The sequence below is a fragment of the Notolepis coatsorum genome (genome assembly GCF_963971535.1).
Source record: "Notolepis coatsorum genome assembly, chromosome: 5".
Lineage (NCBI taxonomy): Eukaryota > Metazoa > Chordata > Actinopteri > Aulopiformes > Paralepididae > Notolepis > Notolepis coatsorum.
This window is the reverse complement of record NC_140169.1, coordinates 54,120,706-54,140,484: the sequence shown is the minus strand read 5'-3', so window position 1 is coordinate 54,140,484 and position 19,779 is coordinate 54,120,706. Positions and strand designations below refer to the sequence as shown.

Below are 19,779 nucleotides of genomic sequence, written 5' to 3'. Positions count from 1 at the left end.
CGTGTTGATGAATACCACTTTGTTCTACCGTCAATGCTCGTGCATGATTATCCATATATGGTCATGAAAATGAGGAAACACCCCCCATGGGATGTGAAATAATGGACTGACCCGAGCGGAACCCTGAGAAACTCCACGAAGATTGTTCACTGCTGTCGAACCAAGAAGACACTATCGCGTATTATGGGATAAATAATAAAAGGTGGACTTGTAAACGGTGATGTCAGATATCAACGGCTCCCTAAGACCATTGCTGCAATTCTGCCTGGACAGCTCAGAATACTAATAAAGACCGTTCGTTGACCACTGTTTGGCGTTGGTTGTGTGTCATTATAACCGTGCTGTAATATGAATGCCTTTATTAGTTGTGTTCGATTGGCTATATGATTTTTAGAGGCATCTATTTTGTTGTCGGCTAATAAAGACCGCGCTGGAATATGACTGCCTTTTCCCGTGTTGTTTGATTGATACCCAGGGATTAAAGTTCTCCTCAATTCTATTCCAAATCGCGATGGATCTCCCGTCAATTTTCTACCTGCTGCATATGATTTCTAGAGGCATACTACAATCTATTTTGTATTGGGTAGCCTATATAAACAATAATAGAGAGCATATACAAGAACAATGAATCTCACTGCATGTATGATGTAGGCATGCCTTTCAATACATGAACTTGAATTCCATCATGTTTGTGTGCGGGATTCACAAGGCTGTTGTCACAATGGGTGGTACCGGTACAGTAATAATTACAGTCCACACAATATCACGATCCATGCCATAGCCTATGTTCTATTAGGACATGATCTGTGACGACAAATGTTCTAGAATGTTTGATTAAGATATCATACTCTGACAGCATGCCTATGAGCAACAAAAACGCGAACTTGAATCCCATCATATACATAGTCTGTCCACTATCTGCATGGTGTCATTGCAATGCGTTTCCTATTCTTTCTTATACAGTAAAAAGGGGGAAGAACACTATATTCATATGACTTATTCTGCTTACAGCTTCGAAATTCCACTTGTTTCGTTTAACGTAAAGCCTTTTAAATATAATCAAAACGTTCCCATGTTTCGGCGGTCTGTGCGCAAAATAATAACGAGTTGAGCTTTATGATTTATGATGAATTGAAAATGGGGGACCCTGATGTAAACAAGACGAAAGTTGGTCTGCATCCCCAATTAACAATTGTATGTACTGAGCTGTACTGTACTGTACCCATTCTGCAATCTGTTAATAAACTTTTCAATCAATCAATCAATCAAGCTACGCGGAGCGCAGTCAGTCAGTAGCCTACACTCCGTATATTCCGATAACGCTATATAAACCATGCTGCATTCATTCTGAGAGAAAGATCTATTATTCCAAATGCTATTTATAGGGTTTTGACCATAATTACACTACTGTTGCTATTTTACAATGAACTATAATGAACTACGGTTCGTACAGAACATGCCAGTGTTATTATGCACAGAAGCTCATTTCCTTGTTGTAATAATATATTCTACCACTGGGCGTCAGGTAAGTGTGGTCTGACCTGTGCGTAGATGTAAGCACGGAGTCAAGTTCAAATCGAAATTGATGAATCCCACTCTTTGCTTAGAAATGATCGTACGCACAGGGTAAGCACAGATCTGTGCGTAGAACACGTTGATGAATGAGGGCCCTGGCTTGTATTTGAGACCCGGTTACTATTAGAGGAATTACGGTAGTTTGATGTATGCTGCCAGTTAATACTTTGACAAATGTAGTCAGTTCGGTCTTTGTGTGCCAAACATTATTTAAGGCTGTAAACACTGTAAACTTTTTTTTCTTTTTTAATAAATGAAGCATGTTTAGATTTGAGTGTTAAACTTTTTTTAATACAAATTAACGTATATCGAACCGAACCCAAAACCGTGACCCCAAAACCGTGATCCGAACCGTCCATTTTGTGAACCGCCCCACCCCTAGTAGCCATATTATATTATATTCTTTACTGTTCTATTAATCTTCTTCAGGTTGAAACAAAACAGCCTCACAGTGAAATGCTGTAAGGCGTTATCATCAGTTCTCGGCTCCAAGTCCTCTAGCCTGAGAGAGCTGGACCTGAGTAACAACGACCTGCAGGATTCAGGAGTGAAGCTGCTCTCTGCTGGACTGGGGACTCCACACTGTAGACTGCAGACTCTCAGGTCAGTGTTCCTGGAACAGTTCAACAGACAACCATTTAAAAACATCTTTAAAAAAAACATCAGATGAATAAGAAACATGTACATTTGGTGTGTTGGTTAAATACTAGTACCTGTGTTTGTGTGGTTTTCACTTTGTGTGTGTGTGTGCTTGCGTGTGTATATATGTGTGTGTAATATATATATATATATAAATGTGTGTGTCATATATATATATATTAGAGCTGGGCCGTTAACGGCGTTAACGCACTGCGTTTGTTGCAACTATTATTATAAATAATATACATTTTCTTTCAGACTCATAAAGTAAAATATAATACACACACATAGTTAATTGGTGATAACGTTTTGTCTTATTTGTTTTATTTTTCTTTATTGACAATGAAAGTGCAATGCTTGTTCGCCAACAAAACTAATGCAGTTTGTCTTTCAGCACCACGCAAGAGTGGACAGCTCCTGCCAACGTGTTCCAAAACACTGCAGCTGAGCTGAATTGTTTTTGATTATCATTAGAACCAGCTGTGTAATATAGGTGGCGTGCTCTTCGAGCACACAGCATGAAATGAAATGGAAATGAAATGTAATAGGACTTTGAACTGAACTGAACTGAACTGAAAGAATGCAAAGAGACTTTGAATTGAACTGAACTGAACTGGAAGAAAAAGAACTGAACTGAATTAGAATTTGTAACTAATAGAAAATAAAGGACCTTAAGATTTGATTCAAAAGAAAAGCAACGATTGGACATTCCTGATTTCATTCTTTGTAACAAAAGCTGGTGCCGAAACCAGGGAGGAACAAAGAAAAGAAGTGCTTTGAAGACAAAGAAGGATCAAGGGAATGTACAGAAATGCCTACAGCAGCGATGTCCAAGACACAACTAAAGAAACTACTTCTGAAAAGAGGTGTGGTAAGGACTGCGATAACAAAATTACTCAATGTGATAGATGAGAAGACAAGAGTGTCATTAGAAGATGTGGACGTGGATTATGAAGAAATGCTGGACATGCTTGTGGAAAAAGAAATTGCATTGAAAGCCTTGAACACAGAAATTGAAGACGGAATTGAGGAAGAGGATTTTGAAGATGAACTTCAGGGTGTACAACGATATGAAGAGGATATATGTGTGCGTAAAACCAAATTGAAAAAGGCTATGAGAAGAAAAGAAGATGACCGTTCATCAGTGTGCTCCAACAAGGGATATGGTTTTGCAGTCAAACTCCCGAGACTGATCATTGATAAATTTAACGGAGAAATTAGCCTATGGCAAACGTTCTGGAGCCAGTACGACATGGCAGTTCATAGAAACCCAGACCTCAGCAAGGCTGACAAGTTTAATTATCTAAAGTCCTATCTCACGGGAAGGGCTGCAAACGCAATCACGGGTCTCGCATTAACCAATAAAAATTATGATGCTGCGATTAAAATGTTGGAAAACAGATTTGGCCGAAAAGATCTTTTAATCAATGCCCATATGAATAAGTTATTGAACTTGACCCCGGTTAAACGTGCAAACGACACAGTCGCCCTACGAAAACTATATGATGAGATCGAAATACAAGTAAGAAGTCTGTCAGCGCTTCAAGTCGTCTCTGAAATGTATGGTAGTTTACTCTGCCCTATCCTAATGAAAATGGTGCCAGAGAGCAAACGCTCGCGTTCAGCCGTCAAAGAGAGGAAGACGACATGTTGGAAGTAGATGGCCTAATGAAATTCCTGAAAAGAGAAGTTGAAAGCCGAGAAAGAACGGCAACCTTGATTGATCTGAACCCACAAATTGACAAACAAAATTATGAGCAAAGACATAGGCCTACCGCAGCCTATAGAGCGTCTACCGCTGCATTATATACGGGAGCGCCACAGAACTGCATATTTTGCAACAAAGCCAACCATATATCTAAATACTGCACGGAAAATACAGTCGAACAAAGAAGAGAATTCCTTAAAAGACAAGGACGTTGTTTTGTGTGTTTGGGGACAGGACATATGGCCAGAACTTGTAAAATGCAGGTTTCATGCGAGAAGTGTGGCCGGCGACACCACAAAGTAGTATGCGCTCAACCCCATGATATGCGCCCTTATGAACCAAGACAGCGCGTAGCGCAACAACCCACAAACCTACAAACTGATACTACCGTCAGATATAATTCGGGCAATAATAGCAATGTTTTACTCCAAACAGCAACAGTGTGGTTGGTTGGCCAAAACGCAACCAGGAGTAAATTGACCAGATGCCTGTTGGACGGTGGGAGTCAGCGTAGCTTTATAAGGACAGAATTGTCACGCAAACTAAATCTACCGGTAATAGGCTCCGAGGTAATACAATTACACACGTTTGGCAGCCTACAACCAAAACGAGTGCATTGCAATAAAGTACGGGCAAAATTATCCGATGTAAGAAATGGCCAAACAATCGAAATTGAATTACTGGAATCACCACAAGTGTGCACGTCACTAATGAGTGTACCCGGAGAGCCATTACGCACGGAGATGGAAGAAAAAGGAATGCTGTTGGCCGACGTAAAGGTCCACGGAATGGAAAATCAAGACGTGGAAATATTAATCGGATCCGACTACTATTGGAAAGTGGTCTCTGGGAAGATTGAAAGACTACAAGATGGACTAGTGGCAGCCGAGAGCAGCTTCGGATGGCTCATTCAAGGAACGGTAACTACAATGCACGTCAGCACTATAACCAACGTCGGAGTGATGCATGTCAATGTAGATAATAAAACACTGTCTGACCAGTTACGTTTATTTTGGGAGCTAGAATCCCTGGGAATCAACCCTGAACTAGAAACTAAGTTGAGCGCCAATGATGAAATTGCTCTGAAACAATTCAAAGAAACCATTACGCACAACGGAGAACGTTATGAAGTGCAACTACCATGGCGCACAGATAATTTGAAACTGTCATCCAACTACGGAATTGCAGAGAACAGGTTTCAACGTCTGATGAGAAGATTCAAACATGATGGGAAACTCTTCACAAGATACAATGAGGTGATCAAAGACTACTTGGAGAAGAAAATCATTGAACCAGTCGAAACCAATATCACCGGTAACCCATTGTACTACATGCCACATCATGCTATTGTGAAGGAGGAACGCGCAACGACGAAAGTCAGGGTTGTATTCGATGCATCATCACATGATGAAAATAGTGACTCACTTAATGACTGTCTATTAACTGGGCCCAATTTGAACCCTGATTTATTGAATGTACTACTGAAATTCAGACAACACAAAATTGCTTTCATGTCGGACATTGAAAAGGCCTTCCTACAGATCTCAATAAACCCGACAGATCGAGACGCACTGAGGTTCCTGTGGACAGACAAGACACCTCATACAGAGAATGAAAACGAATATAATGAATGCATAATGAGGATGACAAGGGTTCCATTTGGCGCGACTGCCAGCCCATTCCTGCTGTCAGCAACGATCAGACATCATCTGGAGGGATTGGAGTCAACATACCCCTCTACGGTAAAAGCATTAAGAGAAACTCTTTATGTGGATGATTTCATAAATGGAGCGGATACAGTAGAAGATGCATACAAGTTGTATAATGAATCCAAAATAATCATGGACAAGGCCGCAATGAAGATGTGTAAATGGAAAACTAATTCACCTGAACTACAGAACAAATTACAGGAAACGAAATCGGACCAGAATGCCCCAGTCAAGGTTCTGGGAATGACGTGGAGAACGACATCGGACGATTTCATGTTTGATCTGACAAGTATTCTACGAGAATCAAAGAATACAAAATGCACAAAGAGGACAGTCCTGCAAACAGCCGCCAGGTTATTCGACCCTATCGGGTTCCTGTCACCATTCACGGTGAGGGCCAAGCGACTATTCCAGGAAACATGGGAACGAGGCCTAGAGTGGGATGAGGACTTGCCCACCGATTTAAAGTCAAAATGGAAAGAATGGTATGGAGAGTTACAAACTGTCAAGAATATGGTAATTCCCAGACCCTACGACACTGGAACCACGAGTTCAATCACAGAGCGACAACTACACGTATTCTGCGATGCCAGTGAAACCGCGTACTGCGCCGTAGGCTATTTACGCACGGTTGGGAATGACGAAAGCACCTGCACGTTAATATGTGCCAAAACAAAGGTAGCCCCTTTGAAGAAGGTGACGCTACCAAGACTGGAGTTATTAGCAGCTCTAATAGGAGCGAGACTTTGTAAATATATATCGGACACCAGAGACACACCGATAAAAGCTTACCTTTGGACAGACTCAACAATCGCACTTCACTGGATAAAGGGCTCCGCCAACCAGTGGAAACCATTCGTTGCAAACAGGATAGTTGAAATCCAAAAGCTTTCCGAGCCAGAAGATTGGCGACACTGTCCTGGTAAAGATAATCCAGCCGATCTAGGCACACGAGGAATATCCGCGGAAAACCTAAAGACTCAGAGCTTATGGTGGAATGGACCACAATGGCTAAGAGACGCGGACCCCCGTCAAATAGAAAAGGAAACCCCCGGGCATAGCCTACAAGAGCCCCTTGAGGAGACTGTCAAACAGTACCATGTTGTGACCGAAACGAAAACATACCTAACAGAACCTGCAATTATTCCGCTTGAAAATTACAGTAGGCTAACTACAGTTCTCAGAATTACTGCATGGGTAAACCGATTTGTGCATAACTCGCGCAATAAAAGTAAACGCCAAGGGCCACTGACGGCAGTGGAAATGAACACAGCAGAGTTATACTGGATTGCTGAAACGCAAAAGAGAGCCTTCCCACAAGAAATGAAGGAATTGCAAAAGGGAACGGATATTCACAAGCACTCGAAAATTAAAGATCTAAACCCATTCTTGGATAATGGAGTAATGCGAGTTGGAGGTAGATTGCAAAAATCAAGCCTCAGATATGGACAAAAGCATCCGTTTATTCTACCCACGCATGACTTATTCACAGAACTGGAAATAAAACATGCGCATGAAGAGGTAATGCATAATGGACTTCAGAACACCTTAACACAGCTACGTGAACGTTTCTGGATCCTAAGAGGACGACAAGCAACTAAACGGATTCTAAACAGATGTCTCATTTGCAAAAGGTTTACAACCAAGGCCAGTCAAGAAATAACAGCACCTTTACCTACGGACAGGACAAATGAAGCTGCACCATTTGAAGTGACTGGAGTTGACTTTGCAGGGCCGTTGTACGTCAGACCTGACCACAAAAAGGCCTACATTGCTTTATTCACGTGCGCAGTAACCAGAGCTGTTCACTTAGAATTAGTGTCAGACTTGACGACACCTAACTTTCTTTTGGCCTTCAGAAGGTTTATTGCAAGAAGAGGCATTTGCTCAACAATTTATTCAGACAATGCACAGACATTTAAAAGGGCATCACAGGACTTGAACGAAATATGGAAATCAATGAAATCCAACCAAGTGAAGGACTTCTTTGCAGAAAAACGGATAAACTGGAAGTTTATTGTGGAAAGAGCTGCATGGTGGGGTGGTATATGGGAGCGTATGGTGCGTTCAGTCAAGACCAGCCTCAAAAGAATTGTGGGAAAAGCATTTCTGAGGAACTGCAGACCTTTCTGACTGAAGTGGAGGCAGTGATCAATTCAAGACCACTCACTTATGTGGACCACGAAAGCGAGGTGGCACCTCTAACCCCAGCTCACTTCCTGGTAGGAAACCGACTGACGACACTACCACCACAGACTGTAAAAGAGTCAAACATACAACAAGGAACTCGAAAGGACATGAACAAGAGATGGCGATACAGAGAACGTCTCGTCAATGGATACTGGAATCGGTGGAGAAGTGAATACCTGATGGAATTGAGATCTGCTCACGCATCCTCCACAAAGAAAACAACACCACTGAAGGAAGGTGATGTGGTACTGGTAAACGAACACATGTTGCCAAGACAACTCTGGAAAATGGGTAGGATACATGAAGTATTCCCAGGTCGTGATGGCAAAACTAGAAGTTGCTCAATACAGTTACCAGGAAGGAAAATGATCAGGCGGCCAATACAGTTATTGTATAACCTTGAGATTAATTGATGAACAGTGTTCATCGGGCCGGAGTTTGTTGCAACTATTATTATAAATAATATACATTTTCTTTCAGACTCATAAAGTAAAATATAATACACACACATAGTTAATTGGTGATAACGTTTTGTCTTATTTGTTTTATTTTTCTTTATTGACAATGAAAGTGCAATGCTTGTTCGCCAACAAAACTAATGCAGTTTGTCTTTCAGCACCACGCAAGAGTGGACAGCTCCTGCCAACGTGTTCCAAAACACTGCAGCTGAGCTGAATTGTTTTTGATTATCATTAGAACCAGCTGTGTAATATAGGTGGCGTGCTCTTCGAGCACACAGCATGAAATGAAATGGAAATGAAATGTAATAGGACTTTGAACTGAACTGAACTGAACTGAAAGAATGCAAAGAGACTTTGAATTGAACTGAACTGAACTGGAAGAAAAAGAACTGAACTGAATTAGAATTTGTAACTAATAGAAAATAAAGGACCTTAAGATTTGATTCAAAAGAAAAGCAACGATTGGACATTCCTGATTTCATTCTTTGTAACAGCGTTAACGCGATACTAGTATTGCGCGATAATATAATTAACGCATTAATCTAAAAAAAGAAAATAATAATAAATTTTACATATATATATTTTTTTACTTTTATTTACCCAGGGTAGGTTCGCTGAGCACAGATGCTCTTTTTCAGGAACGCCCTGCTTCACATTCACACAGTTCCATTCACACCTGGGAGCTGCCCAGTACAACCACAGTTGACACCATTGGCCACTGAGCAACTCCACTGGAGCAGTTGATTTGCATTGGCAGGGTTTGGCCCTGTCTGGCACCCAACGGGAAAAATATTATAGGCATAAGTAGACACCGCTACATAAAACAAGCTGGTCTGCCTGAGTGACTGGTGGAAGAAGGAGAAATAGAGATTGGACTGATTGAGTCAAGCCATGTCACATAGTTCAAGTTTGAAATGCTTCTTTCTGTTTTGCTCCTGAGAGTGTGCTAGATACTGTACTGGTAATATTATTTATTTGTGTTAACTTCTGAATAAAACAACTTATTAAACACAAGTACATCTTATTGAACATTATTTTGATATTTCATTACCAATTATCATAGCAAAACAGCTTTTTCAAACAGTCTGTAATGCATTTTGGAAACGGGAGATGGGCTCATGGTGTAATGGGCCACCTGGCCTGAGAAACATAAGGAGGAAAGAAAAAGTAAGGACTTACTTCTGGTCATTATTTGGGTAGAACACACATATTTTGAATGCCTTCTGCAGGTTTTTTTTAAAAAAAATTTAGCCATTTTAATCTAGATTAATCTAGATTAAATCCAGGATTACAGATAGATTAATCGAGATTAAAAAAATTTATCTATGCCCACCTCTAATATATATATATATATATATATATATATATATATATATAAATGTGTGTAATATATATATATATATAAATGTGTGTGTGTGTAATATATATATATAAAAGTGTGTGTGTATATCTGTATGTAGGCTGTCAGGCTGTCTGGTCACAGGGGGAGGCTGTGCTTCTCTGGTCTCAGCGCTGAACTCTAACCCCTCCCACCTGAGAGAGCTGGATCTGAGCTACAATCACCCAGGAGACTCGGGAGTGAAGCTGCTCTCTGCTGGTCTGGAGGATCCACACTGGAGACTGGAGACTCTCAGGTAGGATGTGGTACTTTAGGGGTTAATGGATGGTCAAAGACTAATATATCTCTGTGGGTACATTTATATCTTAACACATTCAGTGACAGATGTCGCTGTGGGCCGTATGGCCATGTTTGCCAGCGCTTTAATGAATGGGGCTGCATGCCGGTGTTTGCAGGGCTAAAACTATATTAAATATCATAGCTATGGATATAAAACTATTGCCTATTTTGACATGGAGTATCTATTGTTCAATTTGTGAAAAATAAATATTTTTTTCATCCATACAATCCCGTTTTATACCGTGGTGAATATGAGTATAGTTTTAGCGTAATTCTGTGTAATCCCAGGAAACGCTGCTAAGCAGCATTTAGTGCATTTCACTAGAAACCGTGCCATTCCTCACCTGGATCAACAATCAATCTGAAATCAACGCTATATTATCGGTATTATGTTTCATCATGCATGCATGAAAGGGTGGGGGGGGGGGTTCTATGCTTCGATCGTCACCAACGGCATACGTTGTGGAGTAACGTTACAGGACACACGGATCACAACGAAGGCATGCTCGGATCAACGCAAGATTGATACCATATAGCACTTACCTTGACTAGGATGTACTGCAAAAAGAATATTCCAATTATCTGATCGCCATTCCAAGTATTGATGTCGATCGTGTTGCCAACATAATCCACCAATTAACATGAATTGGCGGTGCTTGATTCTCCCCAATCCATGTGTTATAAACGTTACTACTGCCCGACTAGGAAAACCCGGACCGGACTTTTTAGATCGACGTACAGGCTGAGCCAGAGAGATTCCAAGGATGTGCAATACCGGCCGTAAGGCGTTAGTCGGCGGTATTGGACGCTTGCGATCTCAGACCCATTCCCAATGATAACATCAGGCTGGAGGGATGGATTATGAATGGAAATAGCGAATAAAAGAAATAACGACCAAAACCCGACTTTTTTTGGTTTGGTGTTCAAGCGATGGCGAGTTAACCCGACTTATCTCAGGTCTGGCGTCCAATGTGTTAATACATTGTATTCTCTTAACACTTTCCCCGCCAGAGGTTATATCCATCAAAGTAGCCTCTCTGCCAGCGCTATAAGTCTATGGAGATGTTCACCTTCTTTGCAGGGCTATAACTTTTTAAATTGTATTGCTAAATTGACATTACTATGGCCCATTCAACATCAATTATCTATCGTTCAGGATGTAGGAACGTTATACTTTTTCATTCATATATTCATACAAAAATACCTTCTAGAATATAAGTATGTTTTTATCGTTTTCTGCAGTAATTCCTAGAACGTGAGTTATAGGCCTAAATGCATATATAGATTATCGATTGCCGTCTATTCCCTAGACATGCTATATTAAAAAATTCAACTGTACATGATCGTATACGTTATGCGTCATCATGCGCGGATGAAAGGGGGGGGGGGTCGTTTATAATTCCGTGATAGTCAGTAAATGCTTTATGTAGTATGGGTGATATATTGATCAGATCGCAGTGATATGAATAAACAATTGGGCTGAAAATAACGTCAGTGTCCTCTTACCGTGCGTCAAAGAGACTGGGGGTGAAATATCCCAAGTATAGGACGTCGATCGCCTAGGTCCATTTCCGGTTTGTATGTCGCAATAAACACCGAAATAATACCGATTATTACGTTTATAAAGCTATCCATTATGTACATAGTGTCTGTCGGGAGTCTTGCAACAATGTCTGATGGCCGGATGAATTTAATCTACGCACAGCAGCCACTTCCTGTTGTTTGAGTGTAACTCGCCCGACCATCCACCAGGCGGTGGTATTGAGACGTCGTTGTATTGAGCCGTAGGGTCCAGCTGCAGGGTCGGAGGTGTATATATGAATTATGAATGCCATGGTGAAAAAATGAAATATTGATCTCAAAATCGCTGTACAGCGATATTGGCAGAATGGGCATGGCGGGCAATAACGCTGTACAGCGTGATTGGCGGAGAAATGGTTAATGCTTTTTATTATGTATTAAGAAATAATATATCACTTTTCAATATAATTAATTGTATCTATTGCATATCCAGACTTGGTGACTGTAACCTCTCAGAGAGATGCTGTGAAGCTCTGGCCTCAGTTCTCAGCTCCAAGTCCTCCAGCCTGAGAGAGCTGGACCTGAGTAACAACGACCTGCAGGATTCAGGAGTGAAGCTGCTCTCTGCTGGACTGGGGAGTCCACACTGTAGACTGCAGACTCTCAGGTCAGTGTTCCTGGACCAGTTCAACAGACAACCATTTAAAAACATATTTTAAAAACATCAGAAGAAATATGTACATTTTGTGTGTTGGTTGAATAATAGTACCTGTGTATCTGAATGTGTGTGTATCTGAATGTGTGTGTGTAGGCTGTCAGGCTGTCTGGTCACAGAGGAAGGCTGTGCTTCTCTGGTCTCAGCTCTGAGCTCCAACCCCTCCCACCTGAGAGAGCTGGATCTGAGCTACAATCACCCAGGAGACTCAGGAGTGAAGCTGCTCTCTGCTGGTCTGGAGGATCCACACTGGAGACTGGAGACTCTCAGGTAGGATGTGGTACTTTTAAGCATTACATCACGCGCAGGAGTGGTTTGTGAACAATAAACCATGCCTAGGGGTGGTCGTTAGACCCCCCTAGGCATGGTTTATTGTTCACAAATCATGACTGCAAGTGGTGTAATGCTTTTATACAACTGCCACATTCATCCAACCTTATTGCTATACAATAAACCCATTAATCGAAGATTTATTGAAAAAAACACCCGCCAGAAAAACTACACAACTACAAAAAAGACAAGTTGCCTCCATGTGGAAGCAGCTTGAAGTGCATCCAACCAACTAACACATCCAACTGTGTGTTATTGGAATGATTGAGAGAAGTTGCCTCCATGTGGAAGCAGCTTGAAGTGCATCCAACCAACTAACACATCCAACTGTGTGTTATTGGCAAACTAACACATCCAACTGCCTTTCAACTAAGGCATCCAACCAACTAACACATCCAACTGCCTTTCAACTAAGACATCGAACCAACTAACACATCCAACTGCCTTTCAACTAAGACATCCAACCAACTAACACATCCAACTTTTCTTTAGTTTTTAATTATGAAGTTAGTGGTTATTGGAATGATTGATTGATTGATTGAAAATTGTATTACCAGATGCAGAATGGGTACAATACAGTACGGCTCAATACACAAAATTGTTAAGGGGATGACTTTCTATAGAACTTCATTCTTAGATGCTTCTAAAAAAAAACATTGCAATTAATCAAAGACATTGTGTGTGTGTGTGTGCGCGACCGAGTGAGTGTGTCTGGAAGCCAGACAATGTGAGAGATGAGCTTCGGTTCAAATAACAAACTCAGCAAGACCGACGGCTTCTCAGTTGCAGTGGGTGACAATATTGTCACAAGGAAAGACGAAATTACCTACCTGGGTTCCATCCTAGAGGCAAATCTTTCCTGTGACAAAATGGCATCCAATGTAATAAAAAAAAGTCAACCAACGAACTAGATTCTTGTACCGGATCTCCTCTCTGGTAAACAAGAATACCCTGAAGACTCTGGCAGGACTCATTCAAGGGTACTACGACTATGCGTGCACCTCATGGTACCAAAGCACCTCAAAGGCGCTTAAAACAAAATTACAAACATCACAAAACAAACTGGTCAGACTACTACTTGACCTTACCCCCAGAACCCACCTCACCCCTGCCCACTTTGACAACCTAGGATGGCTTAGAGTAGACGACAGAGTACAGCAACTTGCAATGGGCCTGGTCTACAAGATACACTATACGACTAAGGTACCCATGTACATGTCAAAATACTTCCCAAAGGTCAGTGAATACCACAACCACTACACCAGAGGAAGCTCAACAAATCATGTTAAACCCAGATTCGGCTCAAACAAGGGACTAAATACGTTTCGCAATTATGCCACATCAATGTGGAACGCCCTACCCAAAGCTGTAAAGGAATGTGAATCCTTACCCACATTCAAACCGCTCTTAAAGAGCACCTACGGGAGGCTGCAATTCGAAACTGGCCACCGTAAATGCCCAAAACCCCCACCACCTCCTAATAGACAGTCTCCTCCCCACCGCATGTATATATTCCCTCCCCGCCATATGTATATCTCTCTCCCACCCACCCACCCCCTCCTAATGTACAGTCCCCTCCCCATCATATGTATATACTCTGTCAGGATCTAGGGGTAACAGTACTGTATATTTGAATACCGTTTGTCACAAATGTATCGGTACTAAATACCTATATGTCCCTATGCCATAAATGTCATGTATGTTGTGTATGTCATAAATGTCTATATGAATTGAAAATGGGGGACCCTGATGGAAACAAGGCAAACGTCTTTCTCAGGTCTGCATCCCCTTAACAATTGTGTGTATTGAGCCGTACTGTATTGTACCCATTCTGCAATCTGTTAAATAAAGTTTTCATTCATTCATTCATTCAGCTCTGGCAAGGAAGAGGAAGGGGGAAAAAATTGCAACTTAATTAATCAATCAATCAATTTGCGCGATTTTTCTTTTGTTCTATAATGACTCATGACCCATCAATTACATAATCCAACATTGTTTAAAGGACTAAGACATTCGCCGTGACAGAATCGCTTCATATTTAGTCGTTATGACGCTATCAACATATCCATTTGTTAAAGATTATTGTCCGCCATCTTGTTTTCTCTCGGAGTGATCCGGCGGAGTGATATGTGATTCGGTTGTGGGTGGGTCCTGGGACCAGAAGCGTGGAATTGTGAAGAATAAATACGTGTAAAATGACTGTTTCAGCCAATCAGAATCGAGAAATTTGCATGCCGTTGTATAATAGGGGTTAATGGATGGTTCTGTGTGTGTTGTGTGTCTCAAGGTCTCTTGTGTCTAGTATCTACCTCTCCTACAGTGTTGACCATGGTGGAGAGTGTAGGTTGAAACCAGGGATCAGGAAATGTAAGTTGAGCTTGTTGTTCTGCACATTTACAGACTGAGCTTCCCTTCAGGATATGGAGGCATTTCATTAATAACAGAAGAACTCAAGGCGGTTAGGTGGCCGAGCGGAGATTGCGTTCGTCACCAACCCCGGAGCTGTGAGCTGGATTCGCCTGTTCGAATCCAGCTCACAGCTCCGGGGTTGTCACCAGCTTGGCTGGCCGTCTGCACTAATACAATTGGCTGTATTAGAGGGTGGGAGAAGCTGGCGGGGTGGGTCCGGGTCGTTGTAAACAGCGACTCCTACAGTTCGGTCGGGGCGCCTGCTAAGCGCGGATAGGACTTGAGGGGGATAGTGTGGTCCTCCCACACGCTACGCCCTCTCGATGAGAATCCGCGCTGCCAGGTGAAAAGAAGCGGTGATTGGCTGGACGTGTGTCGGAGGAAGCACGTGGTAGCCTCCACTCTCCCAGATGATCTGACTGTGGGGGGTAAGTGCGCAGCGACCAGGAAGGGACTGGGAATTGGCATACGACTAACATTGGGATGGGAGAAAATCGGAGGAAAATGGAGGGGGGAAAAGACCAAAAAAATAAAAATAAAAAATAACAGAAGAACTCAGTTGATCAATTATACAATAAATAGAACAGGTTTATTCAGTTGATGAAGTTAAAGCTGCATTAACTGTTTTTGAAACGAGGACCATGTAGACTCAACCACATATCTTCTACATGATCCTTGTGTCAGAAACGGTTAATGCAACTTTAAACATTCTAATGTGAATGAAGATTATTATGATGTATTGTGTGATAAATCGTGTCATGTTCTCTCTGTCAGATGCCTGTGAACTCACACTGGACCCAAACACAGCACACAACAGCCTCTCTCTGTCTGAGAGGAACAGAACGGTAACAAGGGCAGAACAGAGTCAGTCGTATCCTGATCACCCAGAGAGATTTGACATCTATCCACAGGTGTTGTGTAGAGAGGGTCTGACTGGACGCTGTTACTGGGAGGTAGAGAGGAAAGGAGATGTTGGTATAGGAGTTACATATCGAGGCATCGGAAGGAGAGGAAAGGCTGATGACTGTTGTCTTGGACTTAATGATAACTCCTGGTATCTGCATTGTCATCATGATAAGAGATACATTGCCATGCACAATGACAGAGGAACAGACATACGTGCCCCCCCCTCTGGCTCCACCAGAGTAGGAGTGTATCTGGACTGTCCTGCTGGCACTCTGTCCTTCTACACAGTCTCCTCTGACAAACTGACCCGCCTACACACCTTCCTCTGCACTTTCACTGAGCCCCTCTACCCTGGGTTTATGGTTTTGGGTAAAGGCTCCTCTGTGACCCTGTGTCAGAAAGAGAAGCTGGACGTGTTTGAGCTGAAGACATACTCTGCTTCAGAGGAGGCTCTTCTGAGGCTGCTGCCAGTGGTCAAAGCCTCTACTATATCTCTGTGGGTACATTTATATCTTAATACATTGTATTCTCTTAATGCTTTTTATTATTATGTATTAATAAACAATATACCACTTTTCAATATAATCAATTGTATCTCTATTGCATATCCAGACTTGGTGACTGTAACCTCTCAGAGAGATGCTGTGAAGCTCTGGCCTCAGTTTTTAGCTCCAAGTCCTCCAGCCTGAGAGAGCTGGACCTGAGTAACAACGACCTGCAGGATTCAGGAGTGAAGCTGCTCTCTGCTGGACTGGGGAGTCCACACTGTAGACTGCAGACTCTCAGGTTAGTGTTCCTGGACCAGTTCAACAGAACCATTTAACACTTTCAGTGCCAGCCATTACCCTTATCCCTGTAGCTAATGTGCCAGCTTTCTAGGGGTGGGGGAAAATATCGATACATAGTAATATCGTAATACTTTGCGTGGCGATACTGTATCGATACAGGGACGCCAAGTAAACTTTTAATTTTGTATATATATATTTTTTTGTATAAGGAAGTTGCATTATTCATTTCAATATCTGTAATTGTACAGTAGTCCACGCACACGTGTGCATTCAGTTAAGTTGGAATATGACTGTAATACAAACAGTTCAGTTTGTCAGGTACATGCAACACAGATTACAGTGTTTACATCTGTCTGCTTGAGAAAATACCATGTTCTGCAATAAAAATGATTGAAGTGAGATGAACAGACTGAACTTTATTTGATTAGATAAAACATGTTGACAAAGTTTTACTTTGCAGTTGAAAAAGATAATAAATCGCAATATATCGCAATATTAATATCGCAATACTCAGCACATTGCAATATATTTAGTATCGCAATACTATCGTATCGTGACTCAACTATCGTGATAGTATCGTGAGGCCTCTGGTGATTCCCACCCCTACAGCTTTCCATAGCCTAGTTTCACTGCGTCACTATGTTTCGAGAGCTATATTCTATATTATAGCTATGGAGACAATACTATGGTCATTTGACAGTGACTTTCTCCCGTCGAACATGCAAAAAAGAGATTTTTCATATATACGTTTGCGTGTTTTCCCGTGGTGAGTATTGTATAGTTTAGGAGTGATCCGGGCTAATTCCTGAAAAGCTGAGTTATAGAGCGCTACGTGAATTCTGCTATACGCGCTGTTGGCATTTCTCGTCTGGACACGCTATTTCCAAATCAAATTATAATAAATATTATGTTTCTGCATGAAAGGGGGGGGGGGGTCGTTTTTTGATGCTTTGATCGCCAGTAATAGCATTCGCTTTGAACACCACACACGCTGATCAGCTGGATCGACATGAAATCATTGTAGGATCAAGGTGGAATTGACGTCAGATAGTCCTTACCTTTGATCGGGGGTATTCCAAAAAGAATATTCTAATTGTCTGATCACGATTTCCAGTATTGGTCCAGTATTGGTCCCCGACATAATCCGGCACAACGCATGCATTGAGTGTCCTGGACCCGTTCCAATGTGATCGAGTGAACCGCTAGACTTGCCTGTACCAAAGTTATCTGACCGGAGGAAATTAGATGTAACACACGGTGTGAAATAAGGTTTCAAAGTGTGGGTGATACTGCCACCTAGCAGGATGCGGCCGGTATTGCACTCTAGCGATCTCAGAATGATTTCCTATGGTAACACCGAGGTCCATGAACCTGTAATGAATAAAAAAATCGAATAAAAGAAAAAAGGTTCCAAAAACGAGTTTACTCGTCCTTGGCGCTCAACGCATGTCGGCCAAAAACGAGTTAACTCATCCTTGGCGCTGAATGTGTTAAAACATATTTTAAAAACATAAAAATAAATATGTACATTTGGTGTGTTGGTTAAATATTATTACCTGTGTATCTGAACGTGTGTGTGTGTGTGTGTGTGTAGGCTGTCAGGCTGTCTGGTCACAGAGGAAGGCTGTGCTTCTCTGGTCTCAGCTCTGAACTCCAACCCCTCCCACCTGAGAGAGCTGGATCTGAGCTACAATCACCCAGGAGACTCGGGAGTGAAGCTGCTCTCTGCTGGTCTGGAGGATCCACACTGGAGACTGGAGACTCTCAGGTAGGATGTGGTACTTTAGGGGTTAATGGATGGTTCTGTGTGTGTTTGTGTGTCTCAAGGTCTCTTGTGTCTACCTCTCCTACAGTGTTGACCATGGTGGAGAGTGTAGGTTGAAACCAGGGCTCAGGAAATGTAAGTTGAGCTTGTTGTTCTGCACATTTACAGACTGAGCTTCCCTTCAGGATATGGAGGCATTTCATTAATAACAAGAGCTCAGCTGATCAATTATACAATAAATAGAACATGTTTATTCTGTTGATGAAGTTAAAGCTGCATTAACTGTTTTTGAAACGAGGACCATGTAGACTCAACCACATATCTTCTACATGATCCTCGTGTCAGAAACGGTTGATGCAACTTTAAACATTCTAATGTGAATGAAGATGATTATGATGTATTGTGTGATAAATCGTGTCATGTTCTCTCCATCAGATGCCTGTGAACTCACACTGGACCCAAACACAGTAGAGGACAGCCTCTCTCTGTCTGAGAGGAACAGAACGGTAACATGGAACCAACAGCATCAGTCGTATCCTGATCACCCAGAGAGATTTTACTTCTATCCACAGGTGTTGTGTAGAGAGGGTCTGACTGGACGCTGTTACTGGGAGGTAGAGCGTAAAGGAGAGGTTGGTATAGGAGTTACATATCGAGGCATCGGAAGGAAAGGAGAGGCTGCTGACTGTTGTCTTGGAGCTAATGATAAGTCCTGGTTTCTGGAATGTCATGATGATGGATACACTGCCTACCACAATGGCGGAGGAACAGCCATACCTGCCCCCCCCTCTGGCTCTACCAGAGTAGCAGTGTATCTGGACTGTCCTGCTGGCACTCTGTCCTTCTACACAGTCTCCTCTGACACACTGACCCACCTACACACCTTCCTCTGCACATTCACTGAGCCCCTCTACCCTGGGTTTATAGTTTCGGTTGACTCTGTGACCCTGTGTCAGATAGACTAGGTAGAGTAGCTTCCTGTGTCAGATAGAGTAGCTAGCTTCCTGTGTCAGATAGAGTAGGTAGAGTAGATTCCTGTGTCAGATGGAGTAGGTAGAGTAGCTTCCTGTGTCAGATGGAGTAGAGTAGCTTCCTGTGTTAGGTAGAGTAGCTTCCTGTGTCAGATAGAGTAGGTAGAGTAGCTTCCTGTGTCAGAGTAGCTTCCTGTGTCAGATGGAGTAGGTAGAGTAGCTTCCTGTGTCAGATGGAGTAGATAGAGTAGCTTCCTGTGTCAGATGGAGTAGCTTCCTGTGTCAGATGGAGTTGGTAGATTATCGCTTAGGGGATCGTCGCTTATCAAAGACTGCTTTTCCAGTCAGTGCTGTCAAGGCAGATTGGTTTTTTATCACTTCATTTCCGTTTCAGAGCATTTAGAAAAGCACTCG

General features: G+C 42.1%; 1 protein-coding gene across 1 annotated transcript in view; it reads left to right on the top strand.

Annotated features, from left to right (window-relative positions):
• The window catches only part of LOC311228194 (uncharacterized protein), a gene marked incomplete at its 3' end in the record, with an annotated part of 37,365 nt that extends 18,006 nt beyond the window's left edge, over positions 1-19,359 (top strand). Inside the window, exons 6-15 of the mRNA XM_084314105.1 lie at positions 2,005-2,178; positions 9,743-9,916; positions 11,975-12,148; positions 12,293-12,466; positions 14,847-14,893; positions 15,710-16,337; positions 16,454-16,627; positions 18,224-18,397; positions 18,483-18,529; positions 18,830-19,359. Of these exons, the coding sequence (XP_084170231.1) occupies positions 2,005-2,178; positions 9,743-9,916; positions 11,975-12,148; positions 12,293-12,466; positions 14,847-14,893; positions 15,710-16,337; positions 16,454-16,627; positions 18,224-18,397; positions 18,483-18,529; positions 18,830-19,359 (2,296 nt within the window). The remainder of the gene's footprint in view (positions 1-2,004; positions 2,179-9,742; positions 9,917-11,974; positions 12,149-12,292; positions 12,467-14,846; positions 14,894-15,709; positions 16,338-16,453; positions 16,628-18,223; positions 18,398-18,482; positions 18,530-18,829) is intronic.
• Between the last annotated feature and the right edge of the window lie 420 nt (positions 19,360-19,779).